At 46.7% G+C, this 19,875-nt stretch overlaps 1 protein-coding gene across 1 annotated transcript in view; it reads right to left on the reverse strand.

Annotated features, from left to right (window-relative positions):
* Positions 1-517: 517 nt before the first annotated feature.
* The window catches only part of ptch2 (patched 2), a 33,843-nt gene continuing 14,485 nt past the window's right edge, over positions 518-19,875 (reverse strand). Inside the window, 19 exon segments of the mRNA XM_030075268.1 lie at positions 518-1,421; positions 1,891-2,464; positions 2,652-3,057; positions 7,063-7,205; positions 7,808-7,945; positions 9,676-9,956; positions 10,247-10,427; positions 10,769-10,911; positions 11,699-12,223; positions 12,413-12,797; positions 13,769-13,894; positions 13,991-14,083; positions 14,283-14,438; positions 14,586-14,717; positions 16,053-16,200; positions 17,324-17,445; positions 17,617-17,639; positions 17,642-17,702; positions 17,843-17,951. Coding sequence (XP_029931128.1) covers positions 1,387-1,421; positions 1,891-2,464; positions 2,652-3,057; positions 7,063-7,205; positions 7,808-7,945; positions 9,676-9,956; positions 10,247-10,427; positions 10,769-10,911; positions 11,699-12,223; positions 12,413-12,797; positions 13,769-13,894; positions 13,991-14,083; positions 14,283-14,438; positions 14,586-14,717; positions 16,053-16,200; positions 17,324-17,445; positions 17,617-17,639; positions 17,642-17,702; positions 17,843-17,951 — 3,781 coding nt within the window. The 3' untranslated portion in view covers positions 518-1,386.

Genomic DNA, 19,875 nt, shown 5'->3' on the forward strand with positions numbered 1-19,875 from the left:
CTAAAAGGCTGAACTAAGTCTGTTAAGCAGAGCTAGTCGCAAATCAACGCACGTACTACCTTGTCAATAATTGCACAGGTTCACGGGAACATGAGCGTGCATCACAACCCTAAAGCAGCCAGAAAAGAAACAAAGAAAAAGGAAAAAAAAAAAAAAAAAACACTCCCTTTGCATTGGATTTTCATAATTCCCTTTCAAATAAAATACACTTGGGTGAACGACACCTTTGTCAAACACAACGCGGCAAATCTGAACTTCACCCAATGTAGAGCTTAGAAAAACTGCAAAAGAAAAAAAAAATCTTATCATCACAGCTCCTTCAAGTAATTTCAAAAAAACTGCAGAGGACATTAAACACTTGATTTGACATGAATTAAGCCGGGATGCAGCGGCACACCAGCCAAAGTGACATCTTGGCTGAACGTCCACACAGAAAAAAAAATATCCAGACAGAGCGACAGATGACGGCGATCACCGACAAACACCAATCTGCTACTGCTTCCTGATGAACAGACTGCCTTGTATTATTTTCAGATGACAGCTGGACAAGACTGATACAAAACACACTACTAGCATATTTACACCCAAGCATGAATATAATACTGTGCTATGAATGCTGTGATAATAAGGGACATACAATAAAAAAGGAGACATTATGAAGGCACAATGGTTACCACTGTTGAGAAAACAGTAGCTTCTGCGTATTTCTCTGCTTGCTCGTTTTTTTTGTTTTTGTTTTTTTTTTTGTTGTTTGTTTTTTTTACAGTGCAAACGGTGACAGAGAATGTGTATAAGTACAGAATATTATCAGTGGATGTACTCTGCTCTCGTCGGCAGTGTAATAGCTTGTAAGTTATGAAGTATACTGACTTGTTCGAGGGGGGAGAGGGGGTACTGCATTTTTTCTTTTTAAGGCAAATCACTTAAAATTATTTTGAAGTGTAGCAGCAAAAAAAAAGAAAACACTGACCATGTATGTTCAATAGGCTAATATCTTAATAGCATCTCACTTTGTGTGGACCATTTTTTTTTTTTTTTTTTTTACATATAACACATTTCTTATTCTATACACTGGGGAAAACCAACTGCCCCCCGCCAACAAATAATCTTTTACATCTGAACTTTTACACAAGAGTATACCCAAGTTATACAGTACTCTTTTAAATAGCTTCCCTCTTTTTTAGTATTAAAATATATACTCATAGATTTATATAATTCTTAAAACAAGTCCATTTTCTTAATATGTCCTCGAAATAAAATCCTCTCATTTTTGCATGAGGTCTATGTACAGTTGAGAGCTCAAGCGTGATGCGACGCGTCGGGCTCCAAGGTGCTCAGAGAAGCAGCCAGAGACTCAGAGAGAGAAGGCGGGGCTTGCAAGAGAGTCTAGCAATCTTTGGCTGCCTGGATCCTCAACCCACCTGCAGGAGACAGAGAGGAGAAAGGAAATGATCAGAAGATTGTCACACTTGCATTCAAACAACTGGAGAGAGCCAGGGGAGGCCTAAAAAACCATTTTTGCATCATCGCTAAGCCTCACACAATTGAGTTCCTTTTACTTAGTTAGCTGCAGTTCATTGTGACTTGTGCTGTTAACCAAAGATTGGTATTGAGGCCGATCCAGGGATTTTTAAGTGATTGGGATCAGCTACAAAACAATTACCCAATTGAGGTCAACTGTTGTAATATGGAGAGCCACAAATAATAGCTTTCCATGACTTGCAGCAGTAAATGACATGATTGAGGACTCTGTATCAGCAAATATAATAATGAGTGACTTAGATAGGCATCTGGGAAAAAGCTGATGGGACATCCCTAATAACTGGAAATTGATTGCCAGATGCACTACATGCAAAGCTTACTCTTCAGTTTCACGGGATGCTGCCTCACCTTGTGTCTTGCTGAGCTGCTGCTGTGTCTTGCTCTGTACTGCTTCCAAGTCCTGGAGCTCTAGAGAGTCTCTCTTATTGGACGACATGTTCGTTTTGCCGCTACAAGTCCTCTTAGCATCCTCAAAACAGTCCAACTCACTGTCCGTGTCAAAGCCCTCATGCATGTAGCCTTGGTATGTCGCCCCCGGCAAGTTCGGATGCACAGCGACTGTCACGGAAGCCGTGGCTGTAACCATGGTAACAGGTCCCCCGGTGGAACCTGGTTGCGTTGGCAGGGTGGAGTTTTTACCGCTATAACCCGGCCCTTTAGTCCTGCTTGGCTGAGGCCCTCTGCCGGCCTGAAGCCTGGGGCCTTTTTGACTAGTCCTCCCAGAGAAGTGAGCTTTGTCAGGGGACAAAGGCTCGCCGGGCTGCTCCTGGAGCCTTCGGAGGCCCGGCTGCTGCTCCTGCTTGCTCCTGTCCCAACAGGTGACCTGGGAGCCGAGAGGCGACTGTGTGTTGTGAGAAGATTCATTGGAGAGTTCTTTCGCTCCGCCAACGCCTGTTGCATTTTCCCTGAACGGTTTGACCACCTGCGAGGGAAAAGGGAAAAAGTGATAGAAGATTACCGAAAGCGGTCTAATTGACTTTGAAATACATCCTACAAAGCAATATTTGAGGAGATCTGCCCTTTGCTGTCAACTAATGCATCCTGTCATTAAGATTCAAATGACTGCAAAGCATCTATTTTCACTTATTCCATTTGGTCATGCAGCTTACCGTGAGCTTTGGGAAGTTGGGGTTCTTGCTGGCTTCCAGCAGAATGTGAGATGTAGTGGAGGGAGCGCTGGCGTGCGGGGTGACATACGCGCTCCGGTCGCAGTACTTAAAATCCTCCTCCCCGATCCCCGATGTGGTGGTCGTCTCGGAGTAATACTCAGAGTCCGATGATTCTGAGAAAGCTGGCTGGTGTGCTGAGCGAGGGTTGTGGTGGCCTGCGTAGTATCCATGGTGGGTCATCGGCGGGGGCAGGGGGAGTTCAGGAGATGGCGTGGGCAGGCGGCTGGCGTTGTCAGCGGGGGTGAGCTCTGCTGGAGGGCCCATGAGGGACAGGAGGACCGGCAGGAGGACCAAGCCATTTAACATCCCCAAAACGGTCAGGATGGCCAGCACAGCAAAGAAATACCTGGAGGAGAAAGATCAGGGGTGTTAGTTCATCTAAAAAGGATGGAACATAATCACAGAAAGAAGAAGCAGTTTCAACTAAACACACATCCTTCACTCCCATCTCTTGCATTCTCTTTCAGTCTTGTTTCAGGATTTTCTCTAGAAGCAAGTACAAAATGTTGAAACAAGGCAGAAAAAGGCAGACCAACCCACTGGTATTAAGAAAATAACACTTATGGAAGTGTTCAAAATTCTGGAAACGAGTTGATTAGCATTGGAAACCACTGAGATTATCTCATTCCACTGGCAGATTTTTTTCATTTGATTTAAGAAAAACAACATTTTTTGATCGAATATGAAACTCAATGACTTGTAAAGAGGTTTTTTTTTGCAGTGATATGCACACACACACACACACAGGCACACACATATAGACACTTTTGGAAGCCTCAGTTGAACTATATGAGCTATATGTTCAAGGCATCTCCGCCACGCTGCCTCTTTCTTTTTCCAGCAAGGAGTTATAATGAAATAACAAGCAGGATGGCAAATAGTGACAGAATAAGAGAAACCACACCTATCCTCTTAGCTCCTTGAGGCTGCTGTCTCATTTTGGGCTCAGTAAGTTCTAGTTGAGACCAGGCAACACCAAGGCACCTCTGTGTTTACAACGCACAGGTCTGCCAAGCCGTCTCTTCCGGCCTACAGCCTGCATCAGCCAGACTGCGCACACTCATATGCCTGTGCACGAATCTGAGCATGCACACTCGCGCATACACATGAATGAACATGCACGCAGCCTAAATCCATTTAATCTTGTTTTCTTTTGCATCTTAAAACTTTCGGGATTTGGCCCGAGTTCAGCTGAATTAAGAGTGGCGGCCAAACTCATGACACTCATAAACCAAGTGCGAAAGGCGGACTATCTGGGAAAAAAAAAAAAAAAAAAAATGCTACGTTTTACAGTTTATTTTTCTCGGAGTCTTGAAAACACACATCCATTCTTTTAATGTGAGAGACAAGGGGAAAGACCACACTGGCCCGATGTTTTATGTGGACGAGAACACACACAAGCACACACGCGTGCAGTGCACACACACACACTCTTTCACACGCACACACAGTTGGCTCACGAGGAAGGGAAGTGGCTCAGGGGCAGAAGTCAGGGAAAGCCCAGTGTTTGTGTATCAAAGGCAGTGGGGGCAAATCTGATTCCCCGCTCAGTCCAACTAAAACATGCTTTGATGCCTCGACTGCTGCTACAAGACGCTCTCTCTCACTGTTTTTCACTCTCTTGCTTTGTGTGTGAGTGTGTGTGTGTGTGTGTGCATCTTATTCGAACTCTGAGGAGGCCAGGGGTGGAGGCAGGCCACAAGAAAGAGCTCCCCAAGAAAATTAGAGAGGACTCCACTTAAACACTAACAGAAAGCAGCGAGAGAGAGAGAGAGAGAGAGAGAGAGAGGGAGAGAGGGAGAAAGACAGTGAGATCCTAACCACCAGCCAGACTTAAAGAGGTAAATGAAAGAAAGAAGGGGGAAAAAAATAATTGTTGGAATGAAGGGAAAAAAGATGAAAACAAAAAACAAACAAACAAACACACAAAAAAGCCAGCAAGGACAAGGATAATAGCTGCGGCATGTCCTGGAAACACGCCTTCATTCTTCCAACTACAACTACTACTACTCCTCATACGTCACATCTCTTCAGGTGTGACCTCTGTGACCTGATCAGATGACCTTTCATTCTCTACAATACATTCAGGGCCATTTTCACCCCTGCACTCTCTCTCTCTGACCGTCTTCCCTTTCCTCTCTTCACCGCTGCAGTTGTTTTTCCTCTTTTATCAGAAGCAATACACACATCATCCTAAACCGTTGTGACAAAACACTTCAGGGAGGTATTTTCAGCTTTCTGCTCTCCGTTCTTTAACCATGACTGTCTTCAAACAGCACGCAGAGCCTCGACCGCAGCGGTCCCGCCGCTTGATCGAATTAAAGTGCGTGCACATGCAAGCATGCAAAACATAAAGCGAAGGAGCACATTGCCTTTTTTTTTTTTTTTTGTTACAGCCAAGCGTGAAAAGTTCATGTTAAACCATTTTAAAAAAACACCTTTCTCGCTCGCTTAATTGACTGAGGCGAAATTCCAAACCTGGAACCGGACTTCTTCAAAAGGTAAAAGAAAAGGGGAAGGGGTGAGAGTGTGAGAGAGAGAGAGAGCGAGCGAGACGCTGGTTAGACCTCCTACAGCGTCTCACTGTTAGGAATTCTGTTGTTTATATAAACTGTAATCTTTTCCATTCGTTGTCAGGGGCCGGGGAGCCATGTGCATGTGTGTGAGACAGACAGAGCGAGCATGAGTGTTTACATGCTTGTACATATGTGCGTTTCTTCTTGTGTGTCCGTCCACGTGCATGTATGTTTGCCCGGAATATGTGTGTGTATGTGTGTGTGTGTGTGCGCGCGCGCGTTTGTGTGTGTGTGTGAGGCCTCTGAGCTGAGCTGAATTAGGCTTGCTGTTTATTCAGTGCATTACAAGGCCAGGAGATGTTTACAGCAGTATATTTATGCTACTCCCCAGCTGGCCAGCTCTGGCTTGCCCCATTCACCCAACCACAGCTACAGCTAAACAAGACCTCCAAGGGAGACAAGCATCTCTCTCTCTCACCCTTTCTCTGAAAACGCTCTCTCCGTTTCACACTGTAAATACCTCAATGTGTTAAGCGCAGTGCAACAAATGGGAGAAAAGAAAGAAAACAAGAGGTTCCCGACAGGCTGAATGGGAGTGTACCGTCTTAAAACTAAAAAAAAAAAAGTGTAAATGTAAATTGTGTTTGTTTTTTTTTTTCCCTCTGGAAATTTTCTGTGCCTCTTTTCTCTATCTATTTAATTCTCTTTTTTTCTTTATTTCCCCTCTCCTGCGCCCCGGTTTCCACCCAATCCACCATCCAAGCAAATCGATCCATCCATTCACCTACCCACCCACCGGAAAATGCTAGACCTTATATTCTTGCAAGGAAGCCACCCTCAGAGTACCTCTCCTCCTCTCGTTTTCTCTGTTTTTCTCTCTCTTTCTCTTTCTCTGCTTCTGTGTCTGTTTCTGTAAAACGGTGCTTTTTATGTTGTGGAGGCCTTTGCAGTCTGTGAGCTCAAGGTTGTGGTTTTGGGTTTGGGCTGAGACCACATTCAGCTGAAAAACATCGAGCTATTCGCCTTTTTTCCACTCTGACCATTAACCAGCGGTAGAAAACACACGCACGCGTGCGCGCACGAGAGCACACATACACATGCATGCGTAAGACACACACATACACACACAGAGGGGAGTGACTTCGGTGGAAGGCGACAGACCAACTGAGCGGCTGACCGATTCAAATTTAGCTCCACTTTCTACTACGGTACCCGACATGGACAAGAAGAGTGCCAAATGGATGATAGGAATTTTTACAGATTTCCTTGTGTGTGTGTGTGTGTGTGTGTGTGTGTGTGTGTGTGTGTGAGTGAGTGAGAGGGAGGCGGAGAGAGAGAGAAAGACACCACCCAGTGGGTAGTAGAACACTTCCATGTTTATGAGCAGCTGCTACACACCCTTGATGTTTTCCCCATTTGTTGTGCTCTGAGGGTGGGGAGATGCGTGTTTGTGTGTGTGTGTGTATGTGTGTGTGCCTAGAGTGACAGTCCCAGGTGCATATCTGTCACTTTGTGTGTGTGTGTGTGTGTGTGTGTAAATGGGGGTATAACATTCCCACCTGCATGCACCCCTGACCCCCCATAAGGCTTGCTCCTGTGCCCAATTGAGGCTAGACAACTGTCTCCACACACACACACACACACACACACACACACACACACACATAGGGTGTAAAAACCAAAATACTGCTTCCTCTGGAGGTAACATATGGGCAGTGGAAGGTGTAGACACTACTGATGCTGAAGTGAGAACTGCCATTCACACTCTCAACTATACAAACACACAGACACACACACACACACACACACACATACACACACATATAGCATCTCACCTCATGATGAAGTCAAACTCTGACCCTGCCAGCATGAGGACTCCCAGCAGTGTGGAGATCGCCCCGTCAATCACCGGGGCGAACATGTGCTCCAGAGCCACCGCCGAGCGCTTGTTCCTGCTGCCAATCGCTGTCAGAAAGCCCTGAGCGGAAGGAGGCGGGAGGGGAGAAGTGAGTTGGAAATCTTGCCGATCACACAAAAGTTGTGCTTGTGGCCGGGCTTGGCACTCTGGAGAATTCTTACATTTGGTTTTGTCGGGGATCAGTGCACTAGACTACACTGCACTACACTACGAGACAAGCCATTTTGCAGTTAACGGCGCAAAGTAGGAAGCCAAAATTCCGAGTAAATCTTTAATCACGCTTATTCTGCCTTCATCAGTTTCCATTTTGAGCAAGAGGCCACAAGAGGCTGTACTATACAGTAATGTCAGCACAAGTGAGAGGCGATGCGGGCATAAAATGTATTGCAATTAACCCACGATGTAATAAGAAAAACATACATGCAATAAAAGATCATTAAACAGTAATAACTAATGATAGTTAAATGTTATTCTTCCATCAAGCAATAAATTAAATATTATGTCATTGGTGTGTGTGTGTTTATTAGGTATTTCACACTGGCTCCAAGCTGAGCCAATCAGAATTAAGATCCGGTTTTGAATAAAGTTTATTTATTTATTTATTTATTTATTTATTTATTTTTTTTTTTGGCTTGCTGTGTGCTCTGAATGTGTTTGTTTACCAGGGCAATGTGGACGGTGAACTCCACACCGATGCCCACGGAGGCGATGAGGATGACCACGGGGATGGCACTCAGCTTGATGCCAATCAGACCCATGATGCCAAACAGCTCCACTGTCATCATTGCCAAGATGAACACCTGATGACAACAGAGAGAGAGAGAGACGAAGAGTGAGCAACAGAAAAAAAAAAAAAAAAAACAAAAAAAAAACAATGTTTTTCCATTGCACGGGCATGAGAGAACAAGCAAGAAAAGAAAAGAAAAAAGAAAAGAAAAGAAAAGAAAAGATGTCGAGTGATTGTGTCTTTCTTGTGGGACAGAGTGGAGCCCTTTGCTTCTTCACCCCACACAATCTTTGACCCTGTGTTCGGGATCCCAAGAACACAGCATCAGATTACCCACCCTGAGGCAAAAGCCTTACCCCCTCCTTCCCCCCCTCCCTTCATCCCCCTCTCTCGTTTTCTCTTCTTCCCTCCCAGAGGTGTCTGGAATGACTGACAGTGCCTGAGACAACAAAATACAGGCGCTAAGTCCCTCCCATGACATCGTCTCACCTTCATGTACAGCTGTCTCTATTTGTAGAAATAACTGTTTTTATTTTTATTTTTTTTTAAACTAGCTTGCAGTAGAAGTAACTATCAGTAGTGGCAGTAAGCGCAGTGAAGCCTTATTTTATTGTTTCCCATATTTTAGAAAAAAGAGCAAAATAATGCTGAGCACATGTCTTAATTGAAAGCCTGTGATGTTACTGTAAATAAATAACCATAAACCACACTACAAATAGCAACAACAACATAGATGTAGAAACTAGGAAGAGAAAACTGTTACCGGCCGCCGGGAGCTTTTGATCTCAGCAGGGGCTTCAAGCTGGGGTGCAGTTAAATTGGAAATGATAAAAGCTGTTTTACTGCTGCACCACATACAGGCCGGGCGAAACCTTCACAGGCTGATGCTTGGAAACCAAACATGCATGTAACTCTCTCTCTCTCTTTCTCTGAGGAGGAGCATGTGTGTGTGTGTGTGTGAGTGTGTGCGTGTGCTGTTGTCTCAATCAGCAGCTCTCAGGACAGCTACTTAAATTAAACACATTCCAACTGAAACCCGCACTGTTGTTGTGCTACACTACAACCCCCAACGCTTATGGATATAGATATATGTGTGGTGTAAGTGTGTGTGTGTGTGTGTGTGTGTGTGTGTGTGTGTGTGTGCTTACTCAGGGGGCTCCCCTTGAGGACCACTGGTCCCACCAGCTTGTGTGTGAAATGTTTCTCAACCACTGAACTGTCAGGTTTTCTCTCTCTGCCTCTCTCTCTCTCTCTCTCTCACAAACCCACAGCAACACACACACACACACACACATACACAAGCCCTGATGGATGGGCTGAGCAGGCCAAGGTCGCAACTGGGCAGATCTGTCCTGTCCCCAAGTCTCTCTCTTTCTCTGACAAAAGCAGCCAGAGAGTTGGAGGTAGAGGCTTCAGGAGGGCAAAGCCTTTCTTGCTCCTTTGCTTTCCTTTTCTAAGGCGGGCCCAGCCTACATTAGAATGACAAAGGGTCCCGTGTGTGTGTGTGTGTGTGTGAGAGAGAGAGTGTGTGTGTGTGTGTGTGTGTGCTGGCCCTCCGCAGAGAAAAAGGGGCCCCCTAGACAGCGTTATTGAGCTGTGTTGAGAGGGCTGAGAGGAAAGTGAGAGGAAGGGAGGGAGCGATGATGGTGTCGCAAAAAGATGTCAGAGAGGAATAGGTAATGTGATAGAAGATGACGCACAGAGGAGAAGATGGAGGATAGGAACCGTCTATTTCACATCCTATCTATTGCTAGACAGACCAGCCCTGAGCTGCATGTATCTTTCAGCTAATTGCTGACTTACAATGATGCCAGCGGTCCAGGGATTGAGCAGCAAAATCGCGCACACCAGGAAGGTGCAGGCCAGCACCACGCTGATCGACAGCAGGAACCAGTGTCTCAAGCCGATGTACTGCTCCCAGAACAGGAAGGGGTAGCCGTTCGGGTAGTTGAACACGCCCTTGCGGCTGAACTCATCGCAGATGGCCCGCACGCTCTCGATGGCCTCAACGAAGTCGCTGGCTTGCCGAAGGCCGTTCAGATAGAAGGGGAACTGGGCAAACTCCAGGGGCTCTGCAGCCGGGACTGAAAGAAAGGTGAGGTGAGTTAGAGTACAAACAACCTGGTATTGAATTTTTTTTGTTTTTTAATATGAGATGGAATGAGAAACCTGATAGTTTCATATTCAGTGATAAAATTTAAAAGTGAAAAAAAATCTGACAGTAGGATGGGATAATCTCCCTACTAATCAACTTGTTCCCAGAATTTTTTCACTTGGTTTAAGAAAAAGAAGATTTTAACACCAAATCTGTGAATACTTGATGAGTTAAGATGGATTTTTGTTTTTTTGCAGTGGAGGCAGCCGAGGTACTTACTGCGCAGGTTCTCCCCTGTGGTGTCGTATTTGTCATGAATCCACTCTCTGGGATGGGGGTAGAAGTTGGCCTGGGAGGCGGCGTAGCCCAAAGGATCGTTGCTGACCCACACTGTCAGGTAGATGTAAAACACCTCCGGAGGGATCAGACCCTCCGCATCTACCAACCGACGAGATGTCAGCTACAGAGAGAGAGTAATGATTGTGGTGATTATTGCTTTTCAGGGCTCATTTTTTACTATTCTGTGAATAAAAATGCAAGTAAAACTGGAGCCGAAATGTATGATTAAAGTATTAATATGACAAAGTGGGCTTCACATTTCCCCGAGAAAATGTTCTGTGTCTGTTCCGTGTCTGGGTCTGTTTTTGTCAGAATAAATGGTGAAAAGGCAGCTAAGAGCAGAGCAGAGGGGGGGTATTTTCTCCTGTATCCCACAATGCCACACACTGACCACACTGTCATGGGAATGACATGTGGATTATGTTTTAAAGTGGATTTTCTCTCACAGCACTTTGGACATACCTGGCTGTAGTTGAAAGGCTCTTTCTTGGAGCTGGTCTGGATGAGGAGCTTGTAAGCCAGAACTCCATCCTCTGTGCCGTTACGATAGTTGTCAAAGGTTATCCTGCCTGCCTGCCAGTCAGCATCGAAGGCAGCCTGGAGACCTGCGTGTGAAGAAACACGCACAAGAGACTGGATTACTGGGGCTGCCATTGTAGCTGATATGATTCCTGTGGGAATGGGAACTATATGTATGTGGATTTATGGTGAACATGTGAAGTTTTTTTTTTTTGATATTCAGCAATAAAGCATCTAAGTACCCCGATAGAACTTTCCTAGTCAAACTGCGGACTTTTAAGGAGCAAGTCATTAAAACATGTTTTTAAAAACTACCAAAATTAAGTCCATGAGTGCCGGAATGCCCGCCAAGATACACATGAAGATAAGAACACACATTCTCCATTTTTGACAGACAACAATGAGATCTTCTTTTGGTTTCAGGAGGACTAACCCCCCTCAAAACACCCCCCTTCTTGGATTGAGAGGAATGGCTCTGATTGACCTGTTAGCTATTACTTCCTGCTGAATGGGCCTCTTACAGGTCGTAGCCTGAGGGCACACACACACACACACACACACACACACATGCCACACATGCACACATGCGCACATGCAAAGATAACCTATGACCTCGCCCTGTCTATCTCACCCTGAATGAACCCAGGTGGATAGGGTAAACAGCTTCACTGAACTTTCACTCACCCTTTGCACATTCATACACGCACACACACATACACACACACACACATGCAGCAGCTTTTTTGATCATTCCACAGGGTGCTGACATCATCATCCAAAACCCCCTAGGGAAACAGTGAGTTTTCACACACACACGCTACACAATTATTATCTTAGTTTCTTGTGAAAACATTACGCAGCCTGGATGTTTACCTCGGAGCCAGTCCTGGAAGTAGTGCAGCCACATGCGGGGCAGTTTGTGGTCCCCGTCTCGGACCACATAGCGAACGGAGGTGAAGGCGTTGTGCAGCTGGACCAGCAGCCTCTGCGAGCGGGCGTAGTCGAACCCGTCCATGGTCACCAGATACATGTTGTAGAAGGAGAAATACTTAAACTGGGCGTCGATGAAGTCGTACTCCTTGGTGTCCCGCGGCACGATGTCGGTCAGGTAGAGGCCGTCGTGCACCATGGTGGTCCCGTACAAGCTGAGGCCCAACAGGCCCAGGAAGAGCACCACCACCACGGCCTTGCTCTTGGGCTTGAGGAGGAGGGGAGCGTACTTCTCCCGGGCAAAGCTGGCCAGGTTCCAACGCAGGAACGGAAGCGGGACACATTTCTTGCCCGACTTGGACTCCTCCACCTGGGCCAGGAGGTCCCGTGTAGAGCTAGAGGTGGGGGTGAAGAGCTGGGAGCCGTAGGGGTCTGGGACAGAGGTTGTGGTAGGGGAAGGCGTGATTGCTAGGAGAGCAAAGACAAGACGGTGTGTCAAAGCAAAGCAAAGCAAAGCAAGCAGACTGAGACAAATAAAGGAACAACTTGAGCCGTCTGCAGTCTTCAAAAAAAATTTGGATGGCAATACAACAACCAAAATCACAGATGATATCAAATCTCACATCACAGTATTCCTATACTGATATATCTGTTTACCTTGAGGTTGGGAGGTTGGGCAGAGGATGATGGAGGGAGGGGTGGTGGAGATCTGGGAGGTGGGCGGCAGGATGGTGACGATGTGCTGGCCCGCCGCGTCGCACTGCGTAAACGCCTGCACCGTCGTCGTGATCTGGGTGCTGGTGGTGATGGTGGAGCCTGCCGCGTACTGGTGCGCGTGCGCCGCCGCCGCGGGCGTGTGCGGCAGCTCCGCACCGTCCGAGAGCTCGTGCGGCGACAGGTGGATGATGCGGTCGGCGCAGGGGCTGTACAGGCAGCAGAGGACGTCCAGGCGCTTGTCCTCGCGCCGGTGGAGATCCAGGCTGAGGATGGCCGGGAAGATCAGCAGCACCATGGCGAAGTTGAACACGACCACGATGGCCGCCTAGGGGTCGAAACCGAGAAAAATGACGGAAAACAAAGTGAGAAGCAGACAGAGAATGGAATGTGAAATTATATTAATGGTGTCCGCCTTGCTCCAGCCACGCTAATGTACAACCACCCCTCCCCATCCCCCATTCCCCCCCCCTCCACCCAGCTGGGGAGAGTCAGGCAGCTCTACACCCAAGCTCCCTCTCTTTTTTAGTACCTCGGACCACAGCCCAGAAAGCAAAGAAAAGCCTTACTCTAAATCACCAGCCAGGAACACTAACAGAGCCAGGCGGGGGAAAGGGAGAGAGAGTGAGCGAGAGAGCAAGAGAAAGACTGGAGGGGGTAGAAAAGAGAGAGTGCCAGAAAGAAAGAACTGCTAGAAAGAATGAGAGAAAGGAGTGAGGGGGGATATATATGTTGCGAGTCTGAGCAAAACCATCAGCCCTCACCACCGCCACCGCCTCCTCACCCACCCCAGCCCCTGGAGCTGACATTCTAACTGGCTGTGGTTTCCAGTGTGTGTGTGTGTGTGTGTGCGCGTGTGTATGTATGTGTGTTTTTTAGACCACCCACAGTTAGTCCCACAGATCACAGCAAACCGCCTTGACGGCCCAGTGATATACTGATCCACTACTCCCTCCCTCTCTCTCTCTCTCTTTCTCTCTCTTTCTGTCTGTCTCTGTCTTTCTCAATTTCTTCATCACTCTCCTTGCTCGGATTATTCCACATTACACACACGTGCACACGCACACACACACACACACACACACATACACAAACAGTTGGCTCAGTAGGTGCAGCGGCAATAAAACGGGGAACAAAGGCTCTCCTTGCTTTGAATAAATGTCACCTCGCTGAAGTTGTCTCTCTTTCATTTTCAAAGGAGCCTCAGGCCTCGTGGTGAGCAATTGTGCGTATGTGTTTATGTATGTGTGCACATGTGCACGTGCATGTGCGTGCGTTTGTGTGCGGGTGCAAACATACCTGCAAAGAGAACGCACGCAGAGCAGGGATCGGGACGAGGGCGGCCATGAAGAACGCGATCATGTTGTTGATGGAAGTCAGAGCCACGCTGGTGCCGGTGCGACGCAGACAGTCGCCTGTCCGCTCCTGGAAAAAAAGAAGCACGTGCACAAGTTAGAGAAGAGCTGGAAACGAGTGGAGAGGAAGGAAAGAAAGGAAGCAAAATGGGAGTAGAAGAATTACCTTAAAGGGGATGTTACTTCCAGTCTCAGTGAAGGAGTGAGCCAACAGGAACATGTCATCCACTCCAATCCCCAGTGCCAGGAAGGGAAGCACCTGGAATGGGAAAAAGGGCTTAGAATGAATAAACTGAATGACGTTAATAAACTGAGAATCAAAATCAAAAGAGGATCCCCTAAAGTAGAAACCGAAATGCCCTTGATTTCTGCAAATTCCAGCTTTTCCCATTAATATGAATAAATACTAAATTGTAAACAGAGTGCAGACTGGGAGGTGTAGTTTCCCCGTGTCGTACCTGTGTGGTGGCAGCATTGAAGGAGAGGCCCAGCAGGGAGCAGAGACCCAGCCCCGCAGCCACCGACAAAGCCACCAGCAGCACCCCAGCGAGCCCCACGGCACCCTGGGACTTAGCACAGTCCCACCTCAGCATGGTCACACAGGCATAGGCCAGCTGCAGAGGAGAGGGCACATCCACATTCAATTAACTACTATCACAAGGGCATATAAAGTGAGCACGTTTAATGCGAAAGCAGGCAGCCCTCCATGTCTTGATTAGTTTATGGGATATGATAATTGATTAAATAAGCGACGTGCTCACCATGAGGAGGTATCCACCGGCCACTCTGATGACACTGACGTCAGAGAAGGACTTCATGATGTCGTTGAGGGTGGTGGTGGAGAAAGCGTGGATGGACTGGCTGGAATTAGCTGGGATACTCTGGTGAACCACCTGAGGAATATACATATATATGTATATCGTTGATCAATCGTCAATAAGAGTCTAAGAGAACTTTAAGCTTTCAGGAATCAATGAAAGCAGTTCATTTACAATTTGATTTATTAACAGGAACAGTCGATCATCAGATTAATGAAATAAAATACTTAAATGAATTAAATAAGACGTGTCCGATTCATAGAAGAAGAGGAAAAGATAAGCCAAAAGAAGATAGTGGCGTTGCTCTATGTGACACAACACATTATGGGCTGGAAGAGGAGTAATGGAGGTGTTGAGTCAGGCAGGTAACATTTCACCAGCCTTTTGCTTTCTGACTGACAGCCATGTACAGACACAAGCTGACACTCCGGTAACCACCAAGGCTTTCCTGCAAGCCTGTGGCATCGCCTGTAACCTCATATTTTAGGGCCTCATAACAGTAAAAAAAAAAAAAACCTGTCCCTTTGAAATGTGCACATGTGTCAAAAAACCTGTGTGTGTCTCTGTGTGTGTGTGTTTTGTGTGTGACCGCATGACAAGTGAGGAGTAATGAGCACAGATGCCAGAGGTTGCGAGGTCAAAGGTGAACGGAATGGGATCACATGGCGTATGAGGCTGCTCGCTCCACTCCAACACCATGAATGAATGAATCCCCCCCTCCCCACCTCCCCGTCGCTCTGTCTCACCTGCATTCGTTTGGGAGAGCAGGGCGGAGGGGTGTGTGTGTGTGTGTGTGTGGGTGTCCCTGTCTCTTTTCGTCTCATCTCTCACCCCTCTCCCTTCCCTTCCCTTCCACCCATCCCTCCCTTTCCTCCCTCCCTGCCCTCTCTCCTTCCTCTCACTGCGGTGGGTGTCAGCTATCACAGCAACAGCTTGTTCCTATAACTAGGCTCTGACAGAGAAAGAGACTGCTGGCCTACCACACACACACACACACACACACACACACACACACACACACACACACACACACACACACACACATATGCAGGCAGGCATGCACACACCTATCTACTGCCCTGGCCTGCCGTGCGATTCCCTTTACAAGGCAGCCGGAGATTGATGGAATTCAGACATTGCAGAGCAAATCCCATGCTGTGTGTGTGAGTGTGTGTGTGTGTGTGTGTGTGTGTTAAGCAAAACAAGTCCGCATAAGGACACGGAAATACCTCCTCCTTTTCCTTCTTCTCTTCTTACAAATATTTCTGTTTATTTCTTCAGCTCCTCCCTGTAATGTATGTCTTGTTTGCTTGCATCTATATTTGCATTTGTGCACATGTGTATGCATATGTATTTCTGTGTGTGTGTGTGTGTGTATGCCTAGATGCTGGTGTGTGCATGAGTGCGTACCTCCACAAACTTCCTCTGCCATGACTCCAGGATTGCGGTGGCCTTGTCCTCGTTCCAGTTGATGTCGTGGATCTCGTAGTCGTCTTTAAAGTGCTCATACAGCTGCTTAGGACTCATCAACAGGAACATGGTTTGGAGAGCCTCCGCGCTGCAGGCGACACACACATGGGCACACACAAACACGCACACATTAGCTTGGGAGTTCCCTCTCCAAACATGCATTGGTCTGATTGTTGCGATTTTCTTGTAATTCCATAAATCATACAGCAACCTGCCTTTCTGTGACTGGCTTACAGGCAGGTGCCGTTTTTTCTAGGATCTTCGTCCATCTGCCTGTCTGTCTGCCAACCTAAACAACCGAAAGCAGGTGTTATCTAGTCTGTCTGTCTGCCTGTCTGTAAGCTACAAACCCAGATGTCTTCAGGTCTACTTGGCACAGGCGCAGCATGGAGCAGTGCTATTCAAAATGTGAATGAAATTATCATAAATCACATCCCACAGTGAATGTGTGTGGCTCTTGCAAATGGGACTGGATCCCCTTTCATTCCAGGCTCTGCTGGGCCTGTGCGGGTCACGATCTGGGCTCTGACCCAATGCTGTCACTCCATTTGTATTGGCCATGGTTTTAAATCCAGCTGAAATCGATACGCAAAGCCAAAAACTCTGGAGAACCTCTTATTAAGGGCCTCGGGACGGCTTCAGAGAAATGCGAATTTGCTTGCGAGCCTGCACACCTTCCACAGCAAAAACAAACACATTCATAATGCTCCATGTGCCCGTTTTCCATCAAAATGTGAAAATAGGGCACACAGATGTGTCAACCCTGTTTTCATTCATGTTTCACATTTGCTTAAAACTTCTGTACCAAAAACACTCAATATCTCTTTTTTTTCTCTGTTTTCCTTTTCTTCTTTGGTCCTTTTCACATCAAATCTGTAGCAGGGTGGAGGGGCTTTATGTGGCTGTCAATCATCTTTAATTGGCCTATCCTGGGCTGAGGTCACGGAGGAAATTGATCCCCCTCAGTACTAGGCATTCCGAGCATGTGTCTGTTGGGTTATTAGGGGTAACACAGATTCCACAGTCACAGCAGCTTGTGGCCTGCTTGGCTGGCGATAAGCTGTTCTCCTGCATAACCTAATTTCTTTTAAGGACCTTATAAGTAAACATACGATGCACAAGTTCTACACGTAGCATGCTTGTATCTTAAATATCCTATCTCAGTTGCAGCTGCAGGTTCAGACCTCTGACATATCTGAAAACACACACACCTCAGCAGACTCTCCTGGCTGTTCTTGACCCGGCCACCCAGGATCAGCTCCTCCTGCCAGTGCATGAACTTCCGGCTGAAACCATGGCAACCACCCTGGAGACGCCCGGCGATGTCGGGACTCTGAAAACAAGGCCAGCAGAGGAACAGGCAGAAAGACACAGAGACACGGAGGATGTTAGATGCATCTGTTTGTACATATATTGCCGGCGTGTCTTTTAATGCGACGGAACTTGCATTGTGTCTGTGCGTGCATGCATGTGTGTGTGTGTGTGTGTGTGCGTATGAATTTACCTCTCCTAGCTCCTTGTTAGGGCACTGAGGGGGCAGTCAGGGTCTGAGGGGTCCAGACAAGGCCTGTTCATGTAGGCATGGCCCACCTACGCAATCAAATGAAGTTAGAAAACTTTAATACAAGGAAAGCATGGAACAGAGCTAGAGGTATGCATATAAGTAAAGTAGTAAAGTACATTTCTAATTAAGTGAGTAAGTCAGTTAGGAAATAAGTTGTGTGTCCTACCTGAGCTTTGTCCAACATCTCCTTGAATCCCTCCAGAGAGGTGAACTGACTCAGTTCCTCCATCAGCTTGACTGGGTCTAGATTCATCCACTGGATATCTGGCATTCCCCTGAACAACAGAGACACACTTTTAATGCTCATGCAATGTTACTGTACAATAACGTAGTAACTTAAAAGAAAAAAGGTACAATAACTTCATGTTTGAGGCTCGGTGCTCTCTAATGTGGCACTGGGTGTCTGTAATGCCCTTGCGGCCGCGTGGCTTTGAATCCCAGCTAATCTTCACTTTGTGCAGGAAAAACTATGATTCTTTCAGTTCAGCTCTGTTCAGTTCTCTCTCGCTGCTTGTGCCGGGCTAGGCGGGAGGCTAGCTGCAGATGCTGGATAAAATAGCGTTTATTATCCTGTTTCACGCTGCCACAATGCCCAGGGAAAAGGCACGGCGGCAGCCTGCTCACTCCCATTCCTGAACGTCCTGCATTGAGTCATAACGATTACCTCTGCCTCCCAAACATCTTGATAAGGATGGAGAGGAGAGGACAGGTTGGGAGGCTGGGAGGGAGGGAAAAAGGTGAGGAAGAGAAGGGGAGAGTGTATACAGTAAAACAGGGATGAGAGGAAAAGCAGGGAGGGAAGCGAGCAGCCAAGTGGGTGTTTCAGTTGGCAAGCAGGTGGGTTACACTGCCATAGGTCTGCAAAGATTGAGTATGTGAGTGCATGTAGGTATGTGAGAATTTGACAGGCTAGGCCTACCGCCTCTCTCTCATGGGCTTTTCACTGCTGCCTCACCTATACCGCAATCCTCACTCTTCTTAAGATAAATTCATCATTTGCAACATGGTGCATTATGGGCTTTGGGTGTCAGTTGACAGCTTCACCTGTAGTGGGGGCAGTTCTGCACATCAACATTCATTCAGGCCAATAATATCTTATCATTGCACTTAGCAGTTATATTCCTTGTTGGAAATCTCTGTCCTTGCTGAATGGCACTGGGGATATTGTCTATTTTGCTTCACATGTTAGGCTTGTGGTGCAGCTTGAAAACGTAGGATGAAGTTGCAACTAATCTGGAGGGTTTGTCCCACCAACTAAAGTAAATATGGAGGAACTATGAATCAGTGTGGTATCCTCTGCAGTGTGGAAACTCTTGTATTATTATTATTATTGTTTTTTTCCATCATATTGTCTCACTGTTATTCAAAAGCAAAGCAGCCCACTCTGGCTCTGATTCCCCTTATCAACAGCAATCTGTAAAATGGAGATGTACAAAATGTATGATAGAATTTACACTTGCACGCAAGTAGAAGGGCCTTGCTCTTCAGAAAAGTCTGAAAGAAAGCAAGGAAGAAAGAGAGCAAGAAAGAAAGAAAGAAAGAAGTTGCCACGTTATTGGCAGTTTTTTCACCTAAGATAAATTAGATTTTATGATTCAGTTCAAGAGTAAAAGACTTATTAAGATGGGCGTTTTATGCAGTGAGAGAAAGCAGGAGAGAAGAGGGGCTGAGAGAAAGAGAAATAAAAGAATCCCAAAGTGTCTCAGCTCTGGGCCCAATCTCCCTCCAATGGCTCATGAAGAGAGCTCCTCTCCTATTCCCACATACCAGGGTCCCTTTTGCTGCTGCTCGCAAAGACACACTCCTTTATCAGCTAGTTTTTGCTTGAGTGAACTGGGCCTGGGCCCTTTTGTTTTTCCATAGATTGCTGCTCTTTGTTCTCCCAAGTTTTTTCGCTCTCTCACTCACTCTCTCTCTCTCTTTGCCTCTCTCCCTTTGCCCTGCTCTCTCTCTCTCCCTCTTTCTTTTTTTTTTTTTTTTTTTTTGCATTTAAAACCAGGGCTGAAGTGAAGCGGAAGCTGACTAGGGGGACACTGGCCTCAGTGACCACCCCCAGTTCCCCTCAGCTCCATGGGCAAAAGAGGAAAAAAAAAAAAAAAAAACAGTTAATAAATAACAACATTCAACACTTTCTGTGGTTTGGAGGAATACTCTGTGGATTATCAAAGAAACCCCTCTGCTCTGTCTTGCTTTCTTTCT

This window comes from Myripristis murdjan, chromosome 17 (genome assembly GCF_902150065.1).
Source record: "Myripristis murdjan chromosome 17, fMyrMur1.1, whole genome shotgun sequence".
NCBI lineage: Eukaryota > Metazoa > Chordata > Actinopteri > Holocentriformes > Holocentridae > Myripristis > Myripristis murdjan.